Source organism: Brassica napus, chromosome C6 (genome assembly GCF_020379485.1).
Source record: "Brassica napus cultivar Da-Ae chromosome C6, Da-Ae, whole genome shotgun sequence".
Taxonomy (NCBI): Eukaryota; Viridiplantae; Streptophyta; class Magnoliopsida; order Brassicales; family Brassicaceae; genus Brassica; species Brassica napus.
In genome coordinates, this window is record NC_063449.1 from 45,399,542 (window position 1) to 45,420,763 (window position 21,222).

Genomic DNA, 21,222 nt, shown 5'->3' on the forward strand with positions numbered 1-21,222 from the left:
TATATTTTTTGATTCATAAAGAGATAAAGAAGATTGAATACTCTAATCTAACGCGTGTATATCAGATCTAGTAAACTTACTGAGTACTGGAGTACATCATAATAGCACAACCAAGAATACTAAATCTTCTAATGAACAGCACTTCAGTATATCCTTGACAGTGTCAGTAACCGTATATCCTTGACAGTGTCCACATCACATGAACAAACAAACAAACAAAATCGATTAAAAATGGCGGGTACTCACATTCTCTTCCTCGTGTTCATCACAAGCAGTAACGACAAAAACAACTGTTTTCTATTATCGTTTCTTTCTCTGTTTCACTTATGTCTTAATCTTCCTCCTTTGGCTATTACAATCTGAATCATCTCCTTTTGCAGGCTGCATTGCCGTTACCGCCACAGTGTTCGTTTTGGAGAACACCTGCCCATTCACCGTCTGGCCTCGAATTATCTCCGGCAACAGCACCACCACACTCGGCGACTGCGGGGTTCCCCTCACTCCAGGAGCTTCCGTACAGCTCACCGCTCCTCCGGGATGGTCAGGCCGGTTCTGAGCTCGCACCGGCTACAGCTACGATTCCTCCGGTCGCGGCAGCTGCGTCACCGGAGACTGCGACGGCGTTTTAAATTGTAACCGCGGCGGGTTTCCTCCGGCCACTCTAGCCGAGTTCACCGTCGGATCAGGCGATTCCGACATGGATTTCTACGGCGTCAGCCTCGTCCACGGTTACTCTTAAAAAATGTGCGGTCAAATTTTAAGGTAAACCGAATTTATGGGAGCGGGAAAACACACACAAAATTGTTAACGGAGTTCAGCCAATATTGCCTACGTCTCCGGACCTACTACAAATCTTTTATTATTAACCTGAGAAATTTTTACAAGCTCTCAACTCACACCAAACCCCAAATATACTCAAAAAAATTATTACAAGAGAATTTTTTTCTCACAATTTTTTTTTACTCAATCTCTTTTCTTCGTGTTCTCTCTTTCTTTTGGGATGATACTGAACGTGAAGCACCACCATGTATTTATAGGATGAGTTTGAGAGGTAGGTGAGAAGAGTTGTTGACAAACACAACAACTCTAGCCATTCTTTTCTACTTCACCGTCCATCACCGGCCAACACAAAAACGTGTTTTCTGACTTACAATCTCCCACTTGAAGACTGATTTCAATCTGTCTTCACATCTTGATCAATGTAGCAAGTCTTCCCAGCTTGTTACTCCAACAAACTAACTGAGGTTGCACACAACCTCAGCTTATCATATGACACGACTTTCGTCAACATGTCTGTCGGATTCTTGCTTCCAGGGATCTTCTCAAGCACCAACATTTCATCTTACAACGCCGATCTGATAAAATGATACCGACGATGTATGTGCTTCGTCAGAGCATGGTAAACCAGATTCTTTGCCAATTCGATGACACTTTTACTATCACAGTATAACACAATTTTTTCTTGGTCATGGCCTAGCTCTTCTAGAAGAGACTGTAGCCATATCATCTCTTTTGTTGCCTCCGTTACTGCAACATACTCAACTTCACAATTTGATAGAGATACAATTTTCTGCAACTTTGAAACGCAACAAATTGCAGTACCGCCAAAAGTGTAGACATACCCGGTTGTGCTCTTCGTGTTGTCAATGTCACCTCCAAGTATTCAGTTTTTAACACTCATATCATTTGCATTGTTGCATTGCATACAAAGAAATAGTATCAAATAATTTGCAGACAAAAGATATTTCTAGTGATGCCATTTTCATCGTTAGTTCTTTGTAACTTATCAATCGTACGTATTACATGTTTTCTTGATTAACTCACATGTTAGTTAACTAGTATCTAGACGACAAAAAAATAGGGTTAACTAGTATCTTAATTTCATTTAGGTTGCGTCAATCTCTTTGTGTCTTGCGAATCCCACTGTTAACCTTTCTTGTGTAAACGTGAATCTCTTTGTGTTCAATGAATTAGAAACAACACCATTTCACTAGCCTTTATGTTGTCAGACGGAAGAAGCATACATCATCTTTCATTAATTAACTGCTCCATTAGATCAACTTTTCCAGGAAGAGCATATATATATAGCATCTCCTGTTTTATTTACATGACCCTGCTTGGTCACATGTCATCTTATATTCTTATCTTCTTACCTAGTTGTCTGAGTAGGTGCAAGTGAGATCAGGTTAGTTTCTTTAGAACCAACTTTGAACCTTCTATACCTTTTTTTGTTGGGAAAGAGTCGAAGAAACTCAAAACCAAACCATGTAATAGATACATTTTGCTTGTCATAATTCATCAAACCCACTTAACTAACCTACAAACCGTTCTTGTTTCATAAACCTTTTTTTTTTGCTTAAATTCTTGTTCATAAAACTCCTACAGCTATCAATGCTTGATAGAGAGAGAGAGAGCTACAGCCATGACCGCTAAAAATGCTTAAGATCGTGTAGACAATGTGATCTCGAGTGAATAAAAAGGAATTTTCGTTATTTAATATTGACCCATTAACATATGTATACCACTATCTCAAGGAAACCTAATCGTCACGATTTTAAACCAACTCTTTTCTCCTACACAAGTCAAGTCTTCTCAACATATTTGTTACGATATATGATCGTATAATATCATATCTCGTCATATCTTCCATTATGAAAATGTGTATATTGTACAATTGCCTTTACTTGCTAAACTTCCATATTTGTAGGAAGCTAGGTTAGACATGGTGTAATATATAAACAGGTCGTTGACCTCAAAGTAACAACAAGAGAAACATTCTTCGATATCATATTCTCTTGACATGGTATCAGAGCAGTAATACGATTCTACTGTTCGATTCTAGATCAAAATTTCATCCTAAAGTTGTTTTCATATCAATACGACAAAGATGGGAAGCAACGATGGCAAGAACGAGGAATCTGGTGTGAGTTCTACGACAAAAACTCAGACTGGAGGAAGACAGAATGTCGAGATTAAAAGAAGAACCATATCACCGTATGATCTATCTTCAAGTGATAATCCGGGTTCATTGATATCTCAACCATTGCTTAGCGGGACGAACTACAATGAGTGGGCCGGAAACCTGCGTATGGCACTTAAGGCCAGAAAGAAGTTTGGGTTTGTGGACGGATCAATACCGCAGCCGAGTGATGACTCTGAAGATTTGGAGGATTGGTGGACAAACAACGCACTTGTCATGTCCTGGATTAAACTCACGATCGCTGAAAATGTGCGTTCGAATCTCTCTCGTTTTGAGATTGCGAGTGACTATTGGGAGCATATCCGACGTCGATATTCGGTGAAGAACGGTCAGCGAGTTCAGCGCATCAAAGCGGAGCTGGCGACTTGTCGACAACAGGGTTCTTCCATTGAAGAATACTATGGGAAGCTTATGCAGCTATGGACGTCTCTGTCTGATTTTCGACAGTCCAAAACCTGCAACTGCCTGATTGGAGTTAACTTGGAGAAAGAACGTGAAGAGGACAAACTTCATGAGTTCTTGAAAGGATTGGATGAGTCCTTGTACGGCTCAGTGAAATCGAGTATCTTGTCTAGAGAACCGTTGCCTACGCTGGATGAAGCGTACAACATCCTCCTGCAAGATGAAGATGCAAAACACACATCTCGTGTTCTCAATGAAAAAGTAGACACAATGGCGTACACGGTGAGAACAAATCAAAACAGTGGAGCTGCTCGTTCATATCCTACACGAGAAGAGCGAGCTAAGATGACGTGCTCCAGCTGTGGGAAAAAGGGGCACTTGTCTGACTCTTGTTTCAAGACAGTTGGATACCCAGAGTGGTGGGCAGATCGCCCCAAGGGACAACAGACTACTGGAAGAGGACGTCGTGTTGGAACGACACAAACTCGCAATGATACTCCGCGAGTAAATGCAATGCAGACAGTACCACAGTCAGCAAATTTGCTCACAGCTCAGGATCGCACGGGCATCACGGGGTTGAATGATGATCAGTGGAACACATTGGTCAACTTTCTGAATGAACGCAAGCAGCCAGCCACGACAACGTTAACAGGTACGCATTTCTTAGGCTCTTGGATTATCGATTCTGGAGCAACGAATCATATGACCAGTTCAGTTGGGTTTCTGTCTGATGTAAGAGACATAGTACCTGTCTCAGTAAAGTTGCCTGATGGGAGGTTCAGCTCTGCTTCGAAACAGGGCACAGTAAGCATGAGCTCTGTGCTTGTTCTGCAGAACGTACTTCTCGTAGATGGCCTGCAATGCCATCTGATTTCTGTGTCTCAGCTAAACCGAGAAAGTCAGAGTGTGTTTCAGATTACTGATAAAATTTGCTTGATCCAGGACCGCATTACCAGGACGCTGATTGGAGTGGCTGAGATGGTCAATGGCTTGTACTTCCTGCGAGGGATGGAGTTTGCTGGAGCTGTGCAGAGTACGGACTCAGTATCTAGAGATGTTTGGCATCATCGTCTGGGACATCCTTCGTCAAGTGTTTTAGATTTACTATCTATTTCAAATTTTTCTAGTAATAAGGAGTTGCCAACTAGAGCATGTGAGACTTGTGTACGTGCCAAGCAAACTCGATGTGTTTTTCCTACAAGTTCTAATAAAACATCAATTCCATTTGAGTTGATACACTGCGATTTGTGGGGACCATATCGAATTCAGTCTCACTGTGGTGCAAGATATTTTCTCACAATAGTTGATGACTTTACTAGAAGCGTTTGGCTATACTTGCTTCCAGCCAAGCATGAAGTCTCACGAACACTTAGAGAATTTGTTGCCCTGATTGAAACACAGTTTGCAACAAAGATAAAAACTCTGAGAAGTGACAACGGAACCGAATTTATCTGTTTGTCAAGTTATTTTCAAGAAAAAGGAATAGTTCATGAAACTTCTTGTGTGGGCACACCACAACAAAACGGACGGGCTGAGAGAAAACATCGTCATATCTTGAATGTAGCCAGAGCTCTGCGATTTCAGTCATCACTTCCTTTGGAATTTTGGGGCGAATGCATTTTAACGGCGGCGTACTTAATCAACAGAACACCTACACCACTGTTGCAAGGAAAGACTCCTTTCGAAAAATTACACAACAGACCACCAAATCTTCATCACTTGAGAGTGTTTGGGTCTCTGTGTTATGCTCATAACCAGAACCATAAAGGAGACAAGTTTGCATCTAGAAGTATCAAGTGCACATTCATCGGTTATCCAAATGGGAAGAAAGGTTGGCGAGTATACAATCTTGAAACCAAAAAGATATTTTCCTCTAAAGATGTAGTGTTCTTTGAGAATGATTTCCCCTTCGCAACGTCAGAGAACATTGAAGCTCCTCTGCCAGTTCATCATCAGCTAGAGAAAACAACTTCTGCGAATCTGAATCCACTTACTAGTAGTTATCAACTACCAAGAGCAGTCGACTCGCCAATGCCTATTCTAGAGGCTGATAAAGAATCTGAAACAGAGTCTGAAATTTTCTATGACTCAGAAGAGTTTGAAACTCCTGACATGAACTCTGGAAATGAATCTCACGAAACAAATCCTACAACATCTGCTCCAGTTCCTAGAGATGTTCATGATTCAGACAAAACCACTTCACGCAATGACTCTACTGCTCAGACGACAACACCAGAGATCGCACGTGACACAATATTGTCTGAATTTTCAGCTTCACCAAATTCTGATACAAATGATAACTCCCATGTCTCCACTATTCCGACACCGGAAGAAGAGGTTATACAGCTGGGTCGTGGTCATAGGCAGAAAATATTACCTACTAAATTCCACGACTATATGCTCAACACTATGTTCGCGGAAGCAAACATTCCTCCAACGGCTCTGTATTCTATCTTAACCTACATTGATTGCTCAGTCTTCTCAGAGAATCACTGTCAGTTCATGGCAGCCATCACTATTGCATATGAACCGCGTACATTTAAGGAGGCAATGCTTGATGAGAACTGGAGACATGCTTCACGGTACGAGATAGATGCGTTGGAAGAAAGTGGCACGTGGGATGTAGTCACTTTACCTGAAGGGAAGCGTGCACTGAGTTGTAAGTGGGTATTCAGACTGAAGTTTCGCGCTGATGGAACTCTTGAACGTCACAAAGCTAGACTAGTGGTGTGCGGCAACAGACAAGTTGAGGGCGATGACTACAACGAAACGTTTGCGCCAGTTGCTAAATGACTACGGTTAGGAGTTTTATGCAACAGGCAAGTTCATTAAACTGGGAAGTACACCAGATGGACGTGCATAATGCATTTCTCCATGGTGATCTTAAGGAAGAAGTATACATGAAATTACCACCGGGGTATCGTGGAACTGATAAGAATCAAGTATGTCGTTTGCGAAAATCTCTATACGGCCTCAAACAAGCCCCTCGATGCTGGTTTGAGAAACTGACTTCGGCGCTGTTAGAATATGGATTTTCTCAATGTTTATCAGACTACTCGCTGTTCACACTAGATCGAGGTCAGGATCGACTTCATGTGCTGATATATGTAGACGATTTGGTCATAGCAGGAAGCACTCCGACACTAGTGTCGACATTCAAAACTTATCTAAGTAAGTGTTTTCATATGAAAGATTTGGGAATTTCTAAATACTTCCTCGGAATAGAAGTAGCCAGGAGTCCCTCAGGGATTTATCTCAGTCAACGAAAATATGTTCTGGATCTTCTTAAGGAGACTGGACTTACGGCTGCAAAACCAGTGGAATTTCCATTGGAGCAAAATCATAAGCTAGCTCTTGATGACAGTAATCTTCTCACTGACGTCGCGGCTTATCGGAGGTTAGTAGGTAAGCTCATTTACTTGACCAACACTCGTCCAGATCTTTCGTATGCAATACATATCCTATCGCAGTTTATGCATAAACCGCGTAAAGGTCACTGGGATGCTGCGATCAGAGTTGTACGTTATCTCAAAGGCACACCTGGTCAAGGCATCCTGCTGCGAGCAAACACTGATCTCACCATGACTGCTTGGTGTGATGCGGATTGGGCTGCATGTCCGCTTACACGACGATCCTTGACTGGTTGGTTTATACAGCTCGGAGGTTCACCTATATCTTGGAAGACAAAGAAGCAACCTACCGTATCATTGTCTTCAGCTGAATCGGAGTATCGAGCAATGGCATTTACTCTGAAAGAAATACTGTGGCTCCGTAACCTTCTCACATCGCTTGGCATCAAGTTTATAGCTCCAATTCCGTTGTTCTGTGATAACCAAGCGGCGATTCACATCAGTGCTAATCCTGTTTTTCACGAACGAACTAAGCACGTGGAAACAGATTGTCACTTTGTGCGTGATGAGATTATAAGACGCAGCATTGTTACACGCTATGTCTCTACCAAGAACCAATTGGCAGATATCTTTACAAAGGCATTAGGCAGTCGGGAATTCAAGGCTTTCATTGGCAAGCTGGGCATACTTAATCTCCATGCTCCAGCTTGAGGGGGGGTGTTACGATATATGATCGTATAATATCATATCTCGTCATATCTTCCATTATGAAAATGTGTATATTGTACAATTGCCTTTACTTGCTAAACTTCCATATTTGTAGGAAGCTAGGTTAGACATGGTGTAATATATAAACAGGTCGTTGACCTCAAAGTAACAACAAGAGAAACATTCTTCGATATCATATTCTCTTGACAATATTGAATCTAAAATAAATATCTCGTCTCCAACTTTGCTACTTCTGAGCCTATTCATGAATTCAAGAATTTTGTACATGTTAGTTGTTTGCTCTTTCCCAACAAAACAGATGATATGTTTTCATGTTTTAATGATCGGAACTCATGGCATGTTTCCTAGAAACTATCGGAAAAATACTGTAAATAAATAAATTAACTAATAAAAAGAATAATGAAAACGTTAAAAATAAAAATCGAACAACAGGAAAGATGGCATCATGGAAAGACAGTTTCTACTTCCGCGGGATGTTGTGGGTTGTTCATTCGTTCTTATTTAACGAAATTTCATGCGAACGTGTGAAAATGGTTAATTTGCTTAATACAGTGAGCAGTTAATAGGGCATGCTGTTTCACCATTACTGTCCACTTGATATTCATTTATTTTGTTGAATCAACTTAATATTCATGAATCCGTAATAATGACCCACTTTATTTTCTTTAAACCGTCAATGTAAAAATAAATTCATAGCAAATTTAACACCAAAATAAAGAAAATTCAAGAGCTAACAAAAAAAAAAATCACCACAATCACTTTCTTTTACCATAAACTGTAATTAACTCATCAAAATAATAATTAATGAAGAAATGATAGCACTACCCTCGAACCAGCACTTATAAATAGAGGATCGGTGCGAGTAACGTACATTCATCATCAGCATTACAATCAGATTCATAATCGCTACCATCCACATCACATATAAACACACAAAAGATGGCGAATTTCTCCAGTGCTCTCATTCTTTTGTTCGTGTTCATCACAAGTAACAACAACAACACTCTCTGCTCTGTTTCACTTTATAGTTTTAAGAAAGTTTTCGCTTTTGTTTTTGTTTTAGTCGTATTTAACCGTTTTTATTCATTTTTGGTTTCTGTATTTCGAACCCGCAGGCAGCATTGCTGTTTCCGCCACCGTCTTCACTTTACAGAACAGCTGTCCTTACACAATCTGGCCCGGAATCCTCTCCGGCAACAGCAACACCCTCGGCGACGGCGGATTTCCCTTGACTCCAGGCGCTTCCAAACAGCTAACCGCTCCTCAAGGATGGTCAGGCCGGTTCTGGCCTCGCACCGGCTGCAGCTTCGATTCCTCCGGCAACGGCAACTGCGTCACCGGAGACTGCGGCGGCGTCCTCAAATGCATCGGCGGAGGAGTTCCTCCGACAACTCTAGCCGAGTTCACCGTCGGAACGGGCGTTTCCGGCAAGGACTTCTACGACGTGAGTCTCGTCGACGGTTACAACGTCGAGATGGGGATAAAACCGCAAGGAGGCTCCGGCGACTGCAAGTACGCCGGCTGCGTCGCCGACGTCAACGCGGTTTGTCCTAACGAGCTTAGGATAATGGATCCGAAGACCGGAACCGTCGCGGCGTGTAAGAGCGCTTGCGCGGCGTTTAATTCGCCGGAGTTTTGCTGCACCGGTGCTCACGCGACGCCGCAGACTTGTTCTCCGACGCGTTACTCGGCCGTGTTTAAGAACGCTTGTCCTAGCGCTTACAGCTACGCTTATGACGACGCGACAAGTACGTTTACTTGTGCCGGGGCTAACTACTTGATCACTTTCTGTCCCACCCGGTCTTGAAAACCGGTTGTTCCGGTTTAGATTCCGGTTTGGTTGCTGTTTCATGTTTCTTTTATGTACGGAAAGATGATGATTTTTTTTTCTAAGTATGTAGTTGTTACGCATCTCATTTGCATTGTTAATTTCATTAGTATTCTTTTGAATGATTGATTTTGAAGACATTTTCCAGTACTTATTTACATGCTAACATCAATATATATATGGACAAATAAAGATGGATGCTTTGATTAAAGATTAGAGGGCTTCTTTTGTTTTTAGGTCATTGCTGCTTTTGATATACTTACATGAATGAGCAATAACAACATCTACTATTAACACATGAGACAGCTTTAACTTACTACTATACTCAACGTTTAAGCCATGGAATGGTTAAAACTCAGATTGGATAAGGTCCAAAGGAGGTGGGGTTTGTTAGCCTATCTAGGAGCTTGTTAAGATCAGTGTTTCTGATGTTCTTTTGATTTCCACCTGCAAGCCTTCTTCATTCCTTTTGCAGCTTGAACGAATCCCACAATAACCTGAAGCTCATCCATTTCCTATAAAGCAGAGAGGAGACAAATATCACAAAGATATTGTAGCTTTTTGGCCTTTTTGATTTCAAGAATGTTACCTGAGCCATGAAGTGTCTTTGAACAATGTCAAGTAGTTGCTCCTTTGATGGATTAGGAAGTGCATCCACCTTTCAAAAAGAGAGTCACATCTTGTCAAAAAAACAAAAACCCTCTTTTACAGCTTTACCAGTAACTAAGAGAGTAGAACAAAAAAGGAGATTGTTACTCTTGACTCACGAGGTTAAAATGTTGTATATATCTCTGTAACGCAGGCATATCCAATTTGCTAAGATCAACCTTCTGCTTTAAAACCATACATTTCCTCAGCAAGTTAACAAAAAACATTCAAATGCATATCCCACAGTTTCCAAAGGCATATATTACCATGTTAGCACGAGGAGTAATACTCTGCCTTTTTGAGTGTGAGTCACAAGATAAGGCCCTGCACATTGTCTTTTGTGATAACCGTGCTGATCTGTATCCTCTTTGCTTCGCCTTATGAGTCTTTAGACTGTCATCAGATACTGCAAAAAACAATCAAAGAACATGTCTTAACACACACACAAGAACATGTCTTTACAGATTTCCGACAAGGAAACTAAACTCACTCATATGAGAGGGATTATTCCATTGTATATGCTCGACTTCAATATCATCGTCTTCTTCGTTCCCTGTAGGAGCTTCAATGACACTAAGTGCATTCCTCTGCAACTTCACTTCGATTCCATTTGTCAAAACCTATAAAATGTAAAGCATGAGGAATGGGATTAAAAAAGATTACAATCAGTCAAACAAGTCAAAAGCTTGAGACTTTTTTTGAGAAATGGGAGACAAGAAAGAACTGGTGGTTATGAAGAAAACGTCTTAAACTAAAACCGGAGAAACGGTGAAGTGAGTAATGATCAAAGAAAGGAATTTATAATTATTGAAAACTAATTAAGCATCCTAATGGAATTGAGAACATCTATAAAAGTGACTGAAACCAAAAAAAAATCAGAGGTGGGTGAAAATGACCCATCTGAAAAAGAGCCGTGATTAATATTAAATCAATTACAAGTAAAACAAATGTTAAAGCCAGCTTGAACCCACAAAAAGATGAAAAAAAAGGATAAGGATTCACACGAAATTTTAGATGAGAACAATGGAAAAGAGAGAGAGTTAAAATAATCCCATCGGTGCGATTTTAGAATAAAGTTTGTATTTTTACGGACAAATCAATCCCATCGGTTCGGTCTTTTCGCTTTTTTCTCTTTTTAGCTGAGTTGATCCGTTTCGAATCAGCAACATCATCAAACTACCATTGATTTAGTAGCATTATCGAGCATAAAGTTCGAAGCTTGATTCCAAATCGAACTCAAAGTTGAAATAAGACAAAACACAGTTACTACAAAAGAAGGTGATTGATTGTTTCTCACCAGCCAATGCCAGCCACCGAGTCCGACGGCTTTCTTAACGACTCCTTGAAGACCGACGAGAACTGATTTCGTACGGTTGTTTCCGGTGACGACCACTTTCGTATGACGTGGAAGCACCGTTAGTTCCTCCTCGCTGCTGCAATCTCCGAAGCAGCTCTGTAGCTGAGAGAATCCTCCTCCATTGATGACCTTTGAGTTATCAGCATCACCTTCCAGCATTCTCTTTTCTTCTCTTAAGAACTTAGAACAGAATCCACCAATCTCGATTTTCACGATCTCCGAAATGGAAGCTGATGCATTATCTTTTTCTGATTGTCTGAGGAAGAAAGAAAGACAGAGTAGTGAGGGAGGGAAAAGCAGTGACTATAGTAAGAAAGAGAGAGAGACAAGGACGATAGCGACCGCCTTCCTAGCTCAACTACCATTGATATTCCGCCACGTGGTTTGTTTCTTGTTCTTTAATGATTTGGTTACACCGAGATGTGCTTAATCAAATCAAAAGTGTTACATGCCATATGTCTACTAAAACACACAATTTGAATGAAACGGTCATATGACATAGTACACTAATTAGTTTTTAGGTGTGCTAATTTGTATTGGAATCCGGAAAATGGATCCTTTTGGTTAAATCCTTTTGAACATTTTAGGTACTAATTTGCATTATGTATGCTTTTGCAATTGTTAAAAAGAAAGAAGAAAACAACGAGGGCCACACATATAGTAATTTTCTTTGTGTGTAATGTATACACGCGATCGACGTGAATCTTGAATGGTCGGCTGATATTTGTGTAAAAAGAGACTGGCCTAACGGGGGCCCATGCATTCGAGTAATCACGATAGTACCCCTCAACTTTTTTGAATCACTCACCCACGTCTGAATTTAATACTTTGCATCGTATAATGTCCATATAAAACGATTAACTAGAACCAAGAGTGTCTATAAATGGAGTGATTCCTAAGACAGATAGCGAGGTTTACGAAAGAGGTAAAGTGATGATTTAATCAAAGTTCGATAACAAATGAGACATCCAATTTGCTAACATCAAAGTCGTTGTAGTATAGTGGTAAGTATTCCCGCCTGTCACGCGGGTGACCCGGGTTCGATCTCCGGCAACGGCGTTTATATTTTTCTCTTTTCCCTATCTATGTCAAATGAACTATACAAATGATATTTTTTAAATAAATAAAGAAAGAATCCAGCGATTAGTCCAGGTTTCCAAAATTTAGAAACTAGATAGTATTGCAGTTTCAAAACGGGCATGTAGAAATGTACATAAGAAATACTGACGGATCCATATTTTTGCTTTGTATCATTGGTGAAAGTAAGAAGAAGGTTACAAAAGTCAAAAGCAAGTGAATAATTTAACCAGCCAGGACAAAAAAGTGATCAATTCTCTATTTGGAGAGTGAGATTTCCATTCCAGGGAAAAATGAATTAAATAATAGTATCATTATCTTAAAACACGGCTTTAATCATTTGTTGTGTTCATAATAAACTTATTTCATTGGTTTGGATAGAAAAGAAAAGGGGAAAGAAAAACCAATCAAATGGTGTGTACATTGTCTTCTCTGTATTATTATTATTTTGTTCATTAGTCATTTATACACAGAGCAACTAGTTTGACACTTTGACTGTACACATACATACATACACACGCACGCGCTCTTATCCTCTACCGTCAACCACACCTCTTGCTATGTACACATTAGCTATCTCAGGACAAGTGGACAACCTTTTGTAATAAGGAAATAAAATGTGAACTCACAGTTACGTGAACACACGACCAAAAATCAAACCCTTAATAAGTTAATTAAAGAGATTATTCTACTTCGATTCCAGCGAATGAAAAAGCGTATTATTCCTCGTGAGCACTACCTTCTCCTTCTTCTTCAGTCTGCGTTCACACAATCTTCACCCATCAAAGAAAGCTGTTTGATGACGTCGGATGGGGCTACAACATCCATATCAGCAGCTGCTGCGGCGAGGAGGAAACCGTCGTGGAGGGAGAGGGAGAACAATCGGAGGAGAGAGAGAAGGAGAAGAGCCATCGCAGCAAAGATATACACAGGGCTAAGAGCTCAAGGTGGTTATAATCTTCCAAAACATTGCGATAACAATGAGGTCCTCAAGGCTCTCTGTTCTGAAGCTGGTTGGCTCGTTGAAGAAGACGGCACCACTTATCGCAAGGTCAAACCTTTTTTTTTCTTCCGATCTGAGTTTTTAAATCTGATGACTTTGTTTGGATCTGATTCTTGGAATCTTGAGTTATTGATTCTGACATTGTTTAGTCACACAGGGATGCAGCAGGCCGAGTCCTCTCTCTTCGGCTTTTCAAAGTCCCATCCCTTCTTACCAAGTCAGCCCATCTTCCTCTCGTGGTGAGCCCAACAACAGCACCTTCTTCCCTTTCCTCAGAAACGGCGCCGTTCCTTCCCTCAGAATCTCAAACAGCTGTCCCGTTACTCCACCCCTCTCCTCTCCATCTTCCAAGAACGCTAAACCGTTACCTACATGGGACTCTATCGCTAAGCAGTCCATGGTCAACGCTAATAAACAGTCAATGGCGTCCTTTAACTATCCTTTCTATGCGGTTTCTGCACCTGCTAGTCCCACCCGTCGTCAGTTCTATGCTCCTGTTACAATACCTGAATGTGATGAGTCTGACTCTTCCACTGTTGACTCTGGTCATTGGATAAGCTTTCAGAGGTTTTCTCAACATCAACAGCCATTCTCTGGCTCTATGGTGCCGACTTCTCCTGCGTTTAATCTTGTGAAACCTCCTCCTGTGCCTCAGCTGATGTCTCCAAACGCTGCGTTTCAAGGGATGATTGGTCAAAGCTCTGAGTTTGAATTTGAGAATAGTCGAGTTAAGCCGTGGGAAGGGGAGAGGATACATGATGTTGGTATGGAGGATCTTGAGCTTACTCTTGGAAACGGCAAGGCTCGTGGTTGATTTGTGAATTTGAGGGAAAGCTATTCTTCTTTATAGAGTATATCATTATCTTCTTTACTTACTATCCAAACATGGAAAGCATTGGAACTTGGGAGTGTTAGTGTTTTTTGTTTGTTCAATTCATGATTTTTTTTTTTTTTAAAGCATTATTTGTAGATAAGACTGTTATGTGCCCTTACAAAGGCTTGTGTCTTGTCTTGTTGATTAATCATGTATCTGCTTCTCAACATCAAAGATCCAATTTTTGCGGAACATGTGTGTTTTACAAAATGTTAAAATTCTTTTATTTCCTTGCAAATTCAATATCTTTTTTTTTTGGGTCAAAATCTAATCATATCATCATTAGACAAAGCTAGCTAGAAGAAAAAACACAACCAATCAACACAACTCAGCTACAAATGCTACATTTCATAATGAATTACAAACAAACACTGGTAATCATCATCATCTTCTTAATATTCCAGTAGTTAATGTTGCTGATTTAAACAAGTCACATGATGGAATGCAGATCCAGTTCGGTCTCAGTCTCAGCATTACATTCTTGGTATCTGAAGCAAGTTGTGAGATGATCATTCACAATGCCAGAGACCTGCAAGAAGGAATAAATAACAGTAGGACCAACGCAGCGGAACCCTCTCTGCATCATATCTTTGCTAATGTACTCTGCCTTTGGGGATTTAACAGGGACTTGGCGACCATAGCGGTATCCATTTCTTAGTGGCTTGTGGTTCACAAATCTCCAACAGTAGTTGCTGAATGATCCAAACTCTTGCTTGACCTGGTTTTCAATTTACAATCTATTTAAGTCAACGTTCACAACTTATTTAGCCCAAAAAGAAGACAATCTACCTTGAGAACTGATTTTGCGTTATCGACAATGGCTCGCAGTTTCTGTTCGGACAGAACAAGACATCCGTTTACTTTAAGAGACATCAACCTCTTCTCAGTGAATTCTGATATAGCTAAAGGATCAAAATCTTCAAAGAGCTTCCTGCAAAAAGTAAACCAACAAACTTATGCTCATCTCTCTCTCTTTTCCATAAAGTTAGAATCATAATATTTACCTAAAGGCATCTCTTTTGTGTAGAATCGAGGGCCAGCTAAACTCAGCTAATGCTTGTGAGAACACAAGCAGCTCAAAGAGTTTCTTGTCGTCACGAACTGGAACACCCCACTCCTCGTCATGAAACTTCACGTAGATCGAGTCTGTTCATCAAATCATTATTACTATTATTATTAACCGCCCAAGTAAAAAACTTCGTTTTTGTCATTATTCTCAACTACAACACCTAGTTATTGCAGGGTGCAATTAATATGTTGTTGACATGTATGAAACTGATTGTTACCAGTAATCTTTCTAACTCATATACTCAATTTTTTTTTTTTTCTGTCAATACTCAAGAAAACAATTTACATTTCGAAATAACATACAAAAGTAGGGCTGGACAAATAAACCGAACCCGAAAACCCGAACCGAACCCGATCCGATAAAAATGAATCCGAACCGATCCAAACCCGGCATAAATACCGAATGGATCTTGTTTTATGGTATTTCGGGTTATGGGTATTATCCGAACCAGAACCCGAACCTAACTGGATACCCGATAGAACCCGAAACATACAAAATTTTCAAAAAGAACTCCTACCAAACATGATCTCAATTCCTAATATGTATTCAAAATATATTGAAAATCTAAAATAATTATCTATTATATGAAAATTGATGGTTGAAAGTGGCGGTTGAAGGTCGAAGTTTTTAGATTTTGGTTTTGTTTTCATTGAATAATGTTTTCATTTCATGAGAACTTGGTTTTCGTTTTATGCTTTCATTTATTTGGTTTTCTTTCGATCAATAACTATGTTTACCTTTCACTTGATTTTGAATGATCACATTTGATGTTCATTTCTTTTTTTTCGAACCAATTTTATTTATGTTTTGGTTACAAAATAGGTACAAATCAAATATTTTAAAACCGAAGAACCGATTTTACTTACTTTTTGGTTACAAAGTAGATATAAATCAGGTACATCTAAACCGAATAACCGATTGGGACCCGAACCCGAAAGTACATCGGGTTGTACCGGTTCTTTGAAGATTTACTAACACCGACCCGAACCCGATAGAACCAAAACCGGTCCCGAACCGAATTTTCACATAACCCGAATGGGGCTGATTTTGATAAATCCGAAAAACCGAAACCCGATTGGATTAAACCAAAACCCGATTGGAACCCCGAATGTCCATGCATGTACAAAAGATTAAATGTGCAAGAGGGACAAAAAAATCTCTACTTTGGGTAAAATGTTTTTTTTTTTACAAAGAACAGAAAAAACAGCACCTCCTCGTTATTCACGAAATTATTGAGTTATTTAAAAAAAAACAGTATTTTTTTTTTTGGCAAAATAAACAGAGGAAAAAATGTGAAAATTTTAAATTAAAGTTAAATAAGGCAAAGGAGGAAAAAAAGTTGTTAGAGAAAACAGACCTGAGTTAGGTGTGATCCAGTGGCATCTCTTGACCGGTCCCGGACTCTCAGGAAGAATGTCTCCAGCGGCGGCGACACTGTTGTGCTTCGTCACTGACCCGTTCCGTTTCGACGGAGTTATCAATTTCTTAGACTCTGCCGTCTTCACCGACGAACGCTCCGAGGAAGATGTTGTCGAAGATGAGTCATCAGTCGAGGCTGAAAAGTTGCTCTTCGCCGGAGATTTCGCCACTTGTGGCTTCTTCTTCTTCGCGGCGATCTCTGTTTTCGAAGGTTTGACTCTGTTCCCGGTTGAACAGAGGATTGCTCGTGGCTCAACAACCATCGGTTTAACCGGAGAACGAAGCTTAGTGAGTGCAGACATCTTTGATGAAATGTGAGGGTACAATGGGAAAGAGAAAATTGAGATGGGATGAGAGAGAGAGAGAGGTGGAACAGAGTATGAGGTTTTTAAAAACAGAACGGTAACAAGAGAAAAGGACTTTAAAGATGTTGGATGTAATGGAACCGGTAATAGCCGGTGAGTGTTTTGATTGCGTGTCGGTAGTTTTTATCGTTTGCTTCAGAAAGAGACACCGAGAAAATGGTTAAAGGGCGTGAGAATTACGTTTTTTTGTGTCATTAATGAACTGATTAAGTTTGCCGCGCTTTGTCATTTAGAATTAAAAAAAATAGAGTAGTGGGGGTTAACTGTAGACTTTTTAGGGAATAAAAGGGGGTTAAAACTTCAAAAACGTGTGTTTTGGGGGATGCACCAAATGCTTTAAGTGTTTGACCCCATATACAGTAGAAGTTCAATGAAACAAGTACATTTATTTTTTACTCCAACCTCTAATTAACTGCTCCAGTCGCTCGTACTCAATCACAGCTTTTGGCTTCGTTGAAGAAGAGCAAGTACAATGATTGTAAATAAACTAATTTGATTTGACCCCTCTCTCTCTCTCTCTCTCTCTCTTTTGGGTCGTAAAATTGTGTTATTATTACTTTGCGATGTTCATTATTCATTATTTGTACATTATTTATTCCAGTCTTTCTTTCGCAGTGTTCACCGGTTAATAGTTGCCATATAACCTTGTAGCATATATAACTTCTCTCTTTGATGGACTAATAGAGTGTTTAGTGGTTATTAAGAGGTTGGCAGAGAGTCAGGCTCTGATTTGGTGAAGTGTGGTGTTGGCACACGAGTAAAGGGCGGCACAACGGGAATTTGAAAAAGCTTTAAGTAGAAGTTAAAAAAGTAGCTTACCGTTAAGTTAAAGAATCGTAAAAGTCATCTCATCTAAACACCAACTCCACCTCAACCTCACCCTGTGGTGTGGCCTGCCGTTTCTTTTACCTTTTCTTTCTAACGGCTAACCACTAACTCCTCTTTAATGGGCTTAGCCCAACTAATTATGCGGCCCTAACTCCGTACTTAACTCTTTAAAGCCTTCCATGATTAACAAGAAGATATATCTCTCCTCAACAAACAAACAAAAATTGATGCAAGTAAACCTGTGGATGCTGTGTGACAAATTTAATTTCTGCAACATTTTTTGTATTCAGAACCACAACTGTACACTTTTTAATAACGCATATAGCCTTTGTGTAATAACTAAAAGACTAAAACATTTGTCTTTAAACCGGTCCGAGAGTGTTGAAATGGTCCCATGCTTCCTAACAGATTGAAACCAAACAAACAAAGGAAAAAGGACTTTAGACACCAAAAGATAATCATCGTAGAAACACTTATTAGCTTGTGAGCCAAACCTGTAACAACTCGAAAACTTTCTCAGCCATGTATTTCTGGTTTGCGGATGCACCCTTTTGTTGTAACTTATCTGGATGAAGGATTAGTAAAGCTCTCTGGTACGATTTTCGAACTGCGTTTCCTTCGATCATGTCCATGAGAGGAACCGCCTTCCATCCACACCCGGGCCATAGAATCTGTAAAGTTAAACTGTCCATAACTTGTCCAAATACATATAGTCTCAATATGTTAACCTGTAGTTGAATACTTACATATTGCAGTGTGGACAGGAGAGACCGGATGTTTCCACTCTTTCCGCTTGACCACTTGCGGATTTTAGCATCGATGTTCTATACATTTTTTGCATTTTGTTTTGAGTTTTTTTTTTTTTTTGAATAAAAGATTATATATCTTTGCAGTTGCAGTAGTATTATTATTACCTGGAATTCTACAGCATCATTTCTGGTTTCTTCCATTTCGTTCTCATCTTGTGTTATATCCTCCACCTGCTCATCACATTAGACGCTCCACTCCATTTATTGAGAGAAACATAACAGCTAAGATTGAAGTTGTAGTAGTACTACTACATAGTGTTGTTATGTTTTTACCAGGAAATTTACATGGAAGGGCTCGTCTATATCCTCTGAGGTAACATGTGCTGACAGAAGAAGAAAAATAAAGCAGATGAGCTCAGATGATATTTTAGTTATGTAGTGTGAAAAGAAGGTTTTAATCAGATACACCAATCCAAGAACCTACCTGTGCTAGGTTCCTGTCTCTTCTCTTGTTCAGTAACACCACTAGGCTTACTACTATCTGCGACCTTTTTATGAGTTGCCTGTGAAGGTTTCTGATCCTGGTCCTGCATGAGTATTTGCAAGCAAGGAGTAAAAAAACCACAAAACACAGTAAAACATATAGGAAGATCTTGATTTACAAAACCACAAACCATGGCGGGTGTAACTGGAGTTGATTTCTTTTGTTGATCAGGAGCCTTTACAGTTTCTTTGGCCTTAGCACCGTCTTTATTGATATCAGTCACAGGATTTTCTTTAGCTCTCCATCTAGAGCTTTGCCCAAGAGGTTCCCCACCTGCTCCAGCTGAAGTTCCTTGACTAAAAATCTTAACAAAGTCCATCACTTTCCCTTTGGCTCCATCTTTGCTAACTTCTGGTACTGAAGATGTACTTGCCAAGTTGGATTTATCAGGCATCGGGCTATCCAAAGGACTTCTACTACCTTGTGCTTTCTTTTTGCTTCTTGAATCTCCTGCAGAGCTTCTCATACTCTTCGCTTTGCTTTTAACTTTTTTCTCTTCCCTCTCTAACACTATATCCTCACCTGCAATGACAAAAGAACTTAATAAAGTCCACAAACCAAATAAACATACCTATGTCTTAAAGAAACCAACCTTGTCTCTCGTCCTTATCATCTAAAAACGAATGTAGAGGTTTCACCATAGCCTCATCAGGAGCTTTAGACACATTGCTAGAGAAGGCTTGTTCAGACATCTCCTCTTCTTTCTGAACACCAGGACGATTGTGTGAGCTTTTTCCTTCTGCTTCAACTGAAGTAGGACGCAAATCACTAGGTGTCGTCTCTTCAGCTTTAGCCATAGAGCTCAACCTAGAACTGCCCCACATGGCAACAGGAACTCCTTTATTAGGCCACTTGTAGATAGAGAAGTGAAACTGCCTCACTTTCCCATTAACAACCTTTGGAGCAACATAACCATCTGAAGCAGTAGACCCCACCATATCATCAGCTTTGCTTGAAGTTCTTGACAAAGGAGAACTTGAAGCAGCTTCCTTGTTCCTGCTTAAACTCCGAGCAGCTGAACCAAACGTAGGCATCTCTGTCCCTTTGATTAGCTTTGCAGGAAGACTGAGAAACAAAGTCAACACTCAAAGTCAAAAACATATCATATTTTGCATCAAGAATTTAGCAAGTAAAAACACATGACCTGAACTAGGCATGCACACGTTTATCTGAAACCGAGAAACCGAACCGTACCAAACAAAAAAAACCGAAAGCAAACGAAATTTCTCAAATATTTGAAAGGGTTTTAGAACCTAAAAACCGAAATCGAACGAGAATCGAATGGATAACCAAATTTTAAAATACAGTTTATGTATTTACTAATATAGTATATTTGGTTTACTTGAATTAACCTAAATTATCGGAAAATCAAAATCGAACCGAACCGAACCGAACCGAACCGAACCGAACGCTCAGGACTAACCTGAACTGTGCAGGAAACGAAGTCCCAGGAGGAGACTCGACTTTGTGAGGGATAGGACGAGCCGGGCTAAGGATCCGAGAACCCGGAAGTGATGATCCGAACGTTTCTTGCTCGTTCTTTATCTTCCTCTGCGGCGAAGATGATGATGAAGATTCATTCACTCTGAAGATATCGTCAAAGAAATCATCAGCAGTGAAACGACGACGGATGGATGACGGGTCTTCCCCGAACACAGGCTTCTCGTCTCGGAGAATCAGCGCGCTGTTGTCGACGATGACGTCACGCCGCCTGATTTCACTGAAGCTATGTCTACCGGTGGTTTCAACAACTTTGGACCGTCTTTTAGGCGGACCACCGAACACGTCCCTGAAGTCTATGTCCACGTCATCGTCCCCGCCGGGACGACGCAGGAGAGGTGGTGAGTTTGGTAGTGTCTGCATAGTGTGGCACAAAGGAGAACTTTGACAGAGCCAAACACACAGAACATAACATTGTAGGTTTGGTTGTTTCAGACAGGATGTAAGGTAAGGGTGGGGTCCATTTGATTTGAAGCCACAAACAAAAGAGTGTTTGAGTT

The 21,222-nt window shown here is 40.2% G+C and overlaps 4 protein-coding genes and 1 pseudogene across 4 annotated transcripts; 2 read left to right on the plus strand and 3 right to left on the minus strand.

The window, feature by feature from the left end:
• Positions 1-7,942: 7,942 nt before the first annotated feature.
• On the plus strand, positions 7,943-9,427 carry LOC106405229 (pathogenesis-related protein 5). Its single transcript, XM_013845808.3, has 2 exons — positions 7,943-8,449; positions 8,577-9,427. Exons 1-2 carry the CDS (start codon positions 8,401-8,403, stop codon positions 9,266-9,268), a joined length of 741 nt encoding a protein of 246 aa, XP_013701262.1. The 5' UTR covers positions 7,943-8,400; the 3' UTR covers positions 9,269-9,427.
• Positions 9,428-9,465: 38 nt separating this feature from the next.
• LOC106404750 lies at positions 9,466-11,695 on the minus strand (annotated as a pseudogene).
• A 1,277-nt stretch (positions 11,696-12,972) lies between these two features.
• On the plus strand, positions 12,973-14,328 carry LOC106402664 (protein BRASSINAZOLE-RESISTANT 1-like). The gene is made up of 2 exons (XM_013843443.3): positions 12,973-13,422; positions 13,532-14,328. Exons 1-2 carry the CDS (start codon positions 13,078-13,080, stop codon positions 14,186-14,188), a joined length of 1,002 nt encoding a protein of 333 aa, XP_013698897.1. The 5' UTR covers positions 12,973-13,077; the 3' UTR covers positions 14,189-14,328.
• Positions 14,329-14,458: 130 nt separating this feature from the next.
• LOC106402665 (DNA-3-methyladenine glycosylase-like) lies at positions 14,459-17,132 on the minus strand. The gene is made up of 4 exons (XM_013843444.3): positions 16,675-17,132; positions 15,253-15,394; positions 15,038-15,179; positions 14,459-14,966 (listed from the first exon to the last, which is right to left on the minus strand). The coding sequence occupies exons 1-4, from the start codon at positions 17,036-17,038 to the stop codon at positions 14,679-14,681; spliced, it is 936 nt and encodes a 311-aa protein (XP_013698898.1). The 5' UTR covers positions 17,039-17,132; the 3' UTR covers positions 14,459-14,678.
• Positions 17,133-18,112: 980 nt separating this feature from the next.
• Positions 18,113-21,206, minus strand: LOC106406718 (J domain-containing protein required for chloroplast accumulation response 1-like). Its single transcript, XM_013847441.3, has 9 exons — positions 20,646-21,206; positions 19,815-20,287; positions 19,353-19,744; positions 19,163-19,265; positions 19,012-19,061; positions 18,844-18,909; positions 18,676-18,753; positions 18,424-18,600; positions 18,113-18,330 (listed from the first exon to the last, which is right to left on the minus strand). Exons 1-9 carry the CDS (start codon positions 21,083-21,085, stop codon positions 18,292-18,294), a joined length of 1,818 nt encoding a protein of 605 aa, XP_013702895.2. The 5' UTR covers positions 21,086-21,206; the 3' UTR covers positions 18,113-18,291.
• Between the last annotated feature and the right edge of the window lie 16 nt (positions 21,207-21,222).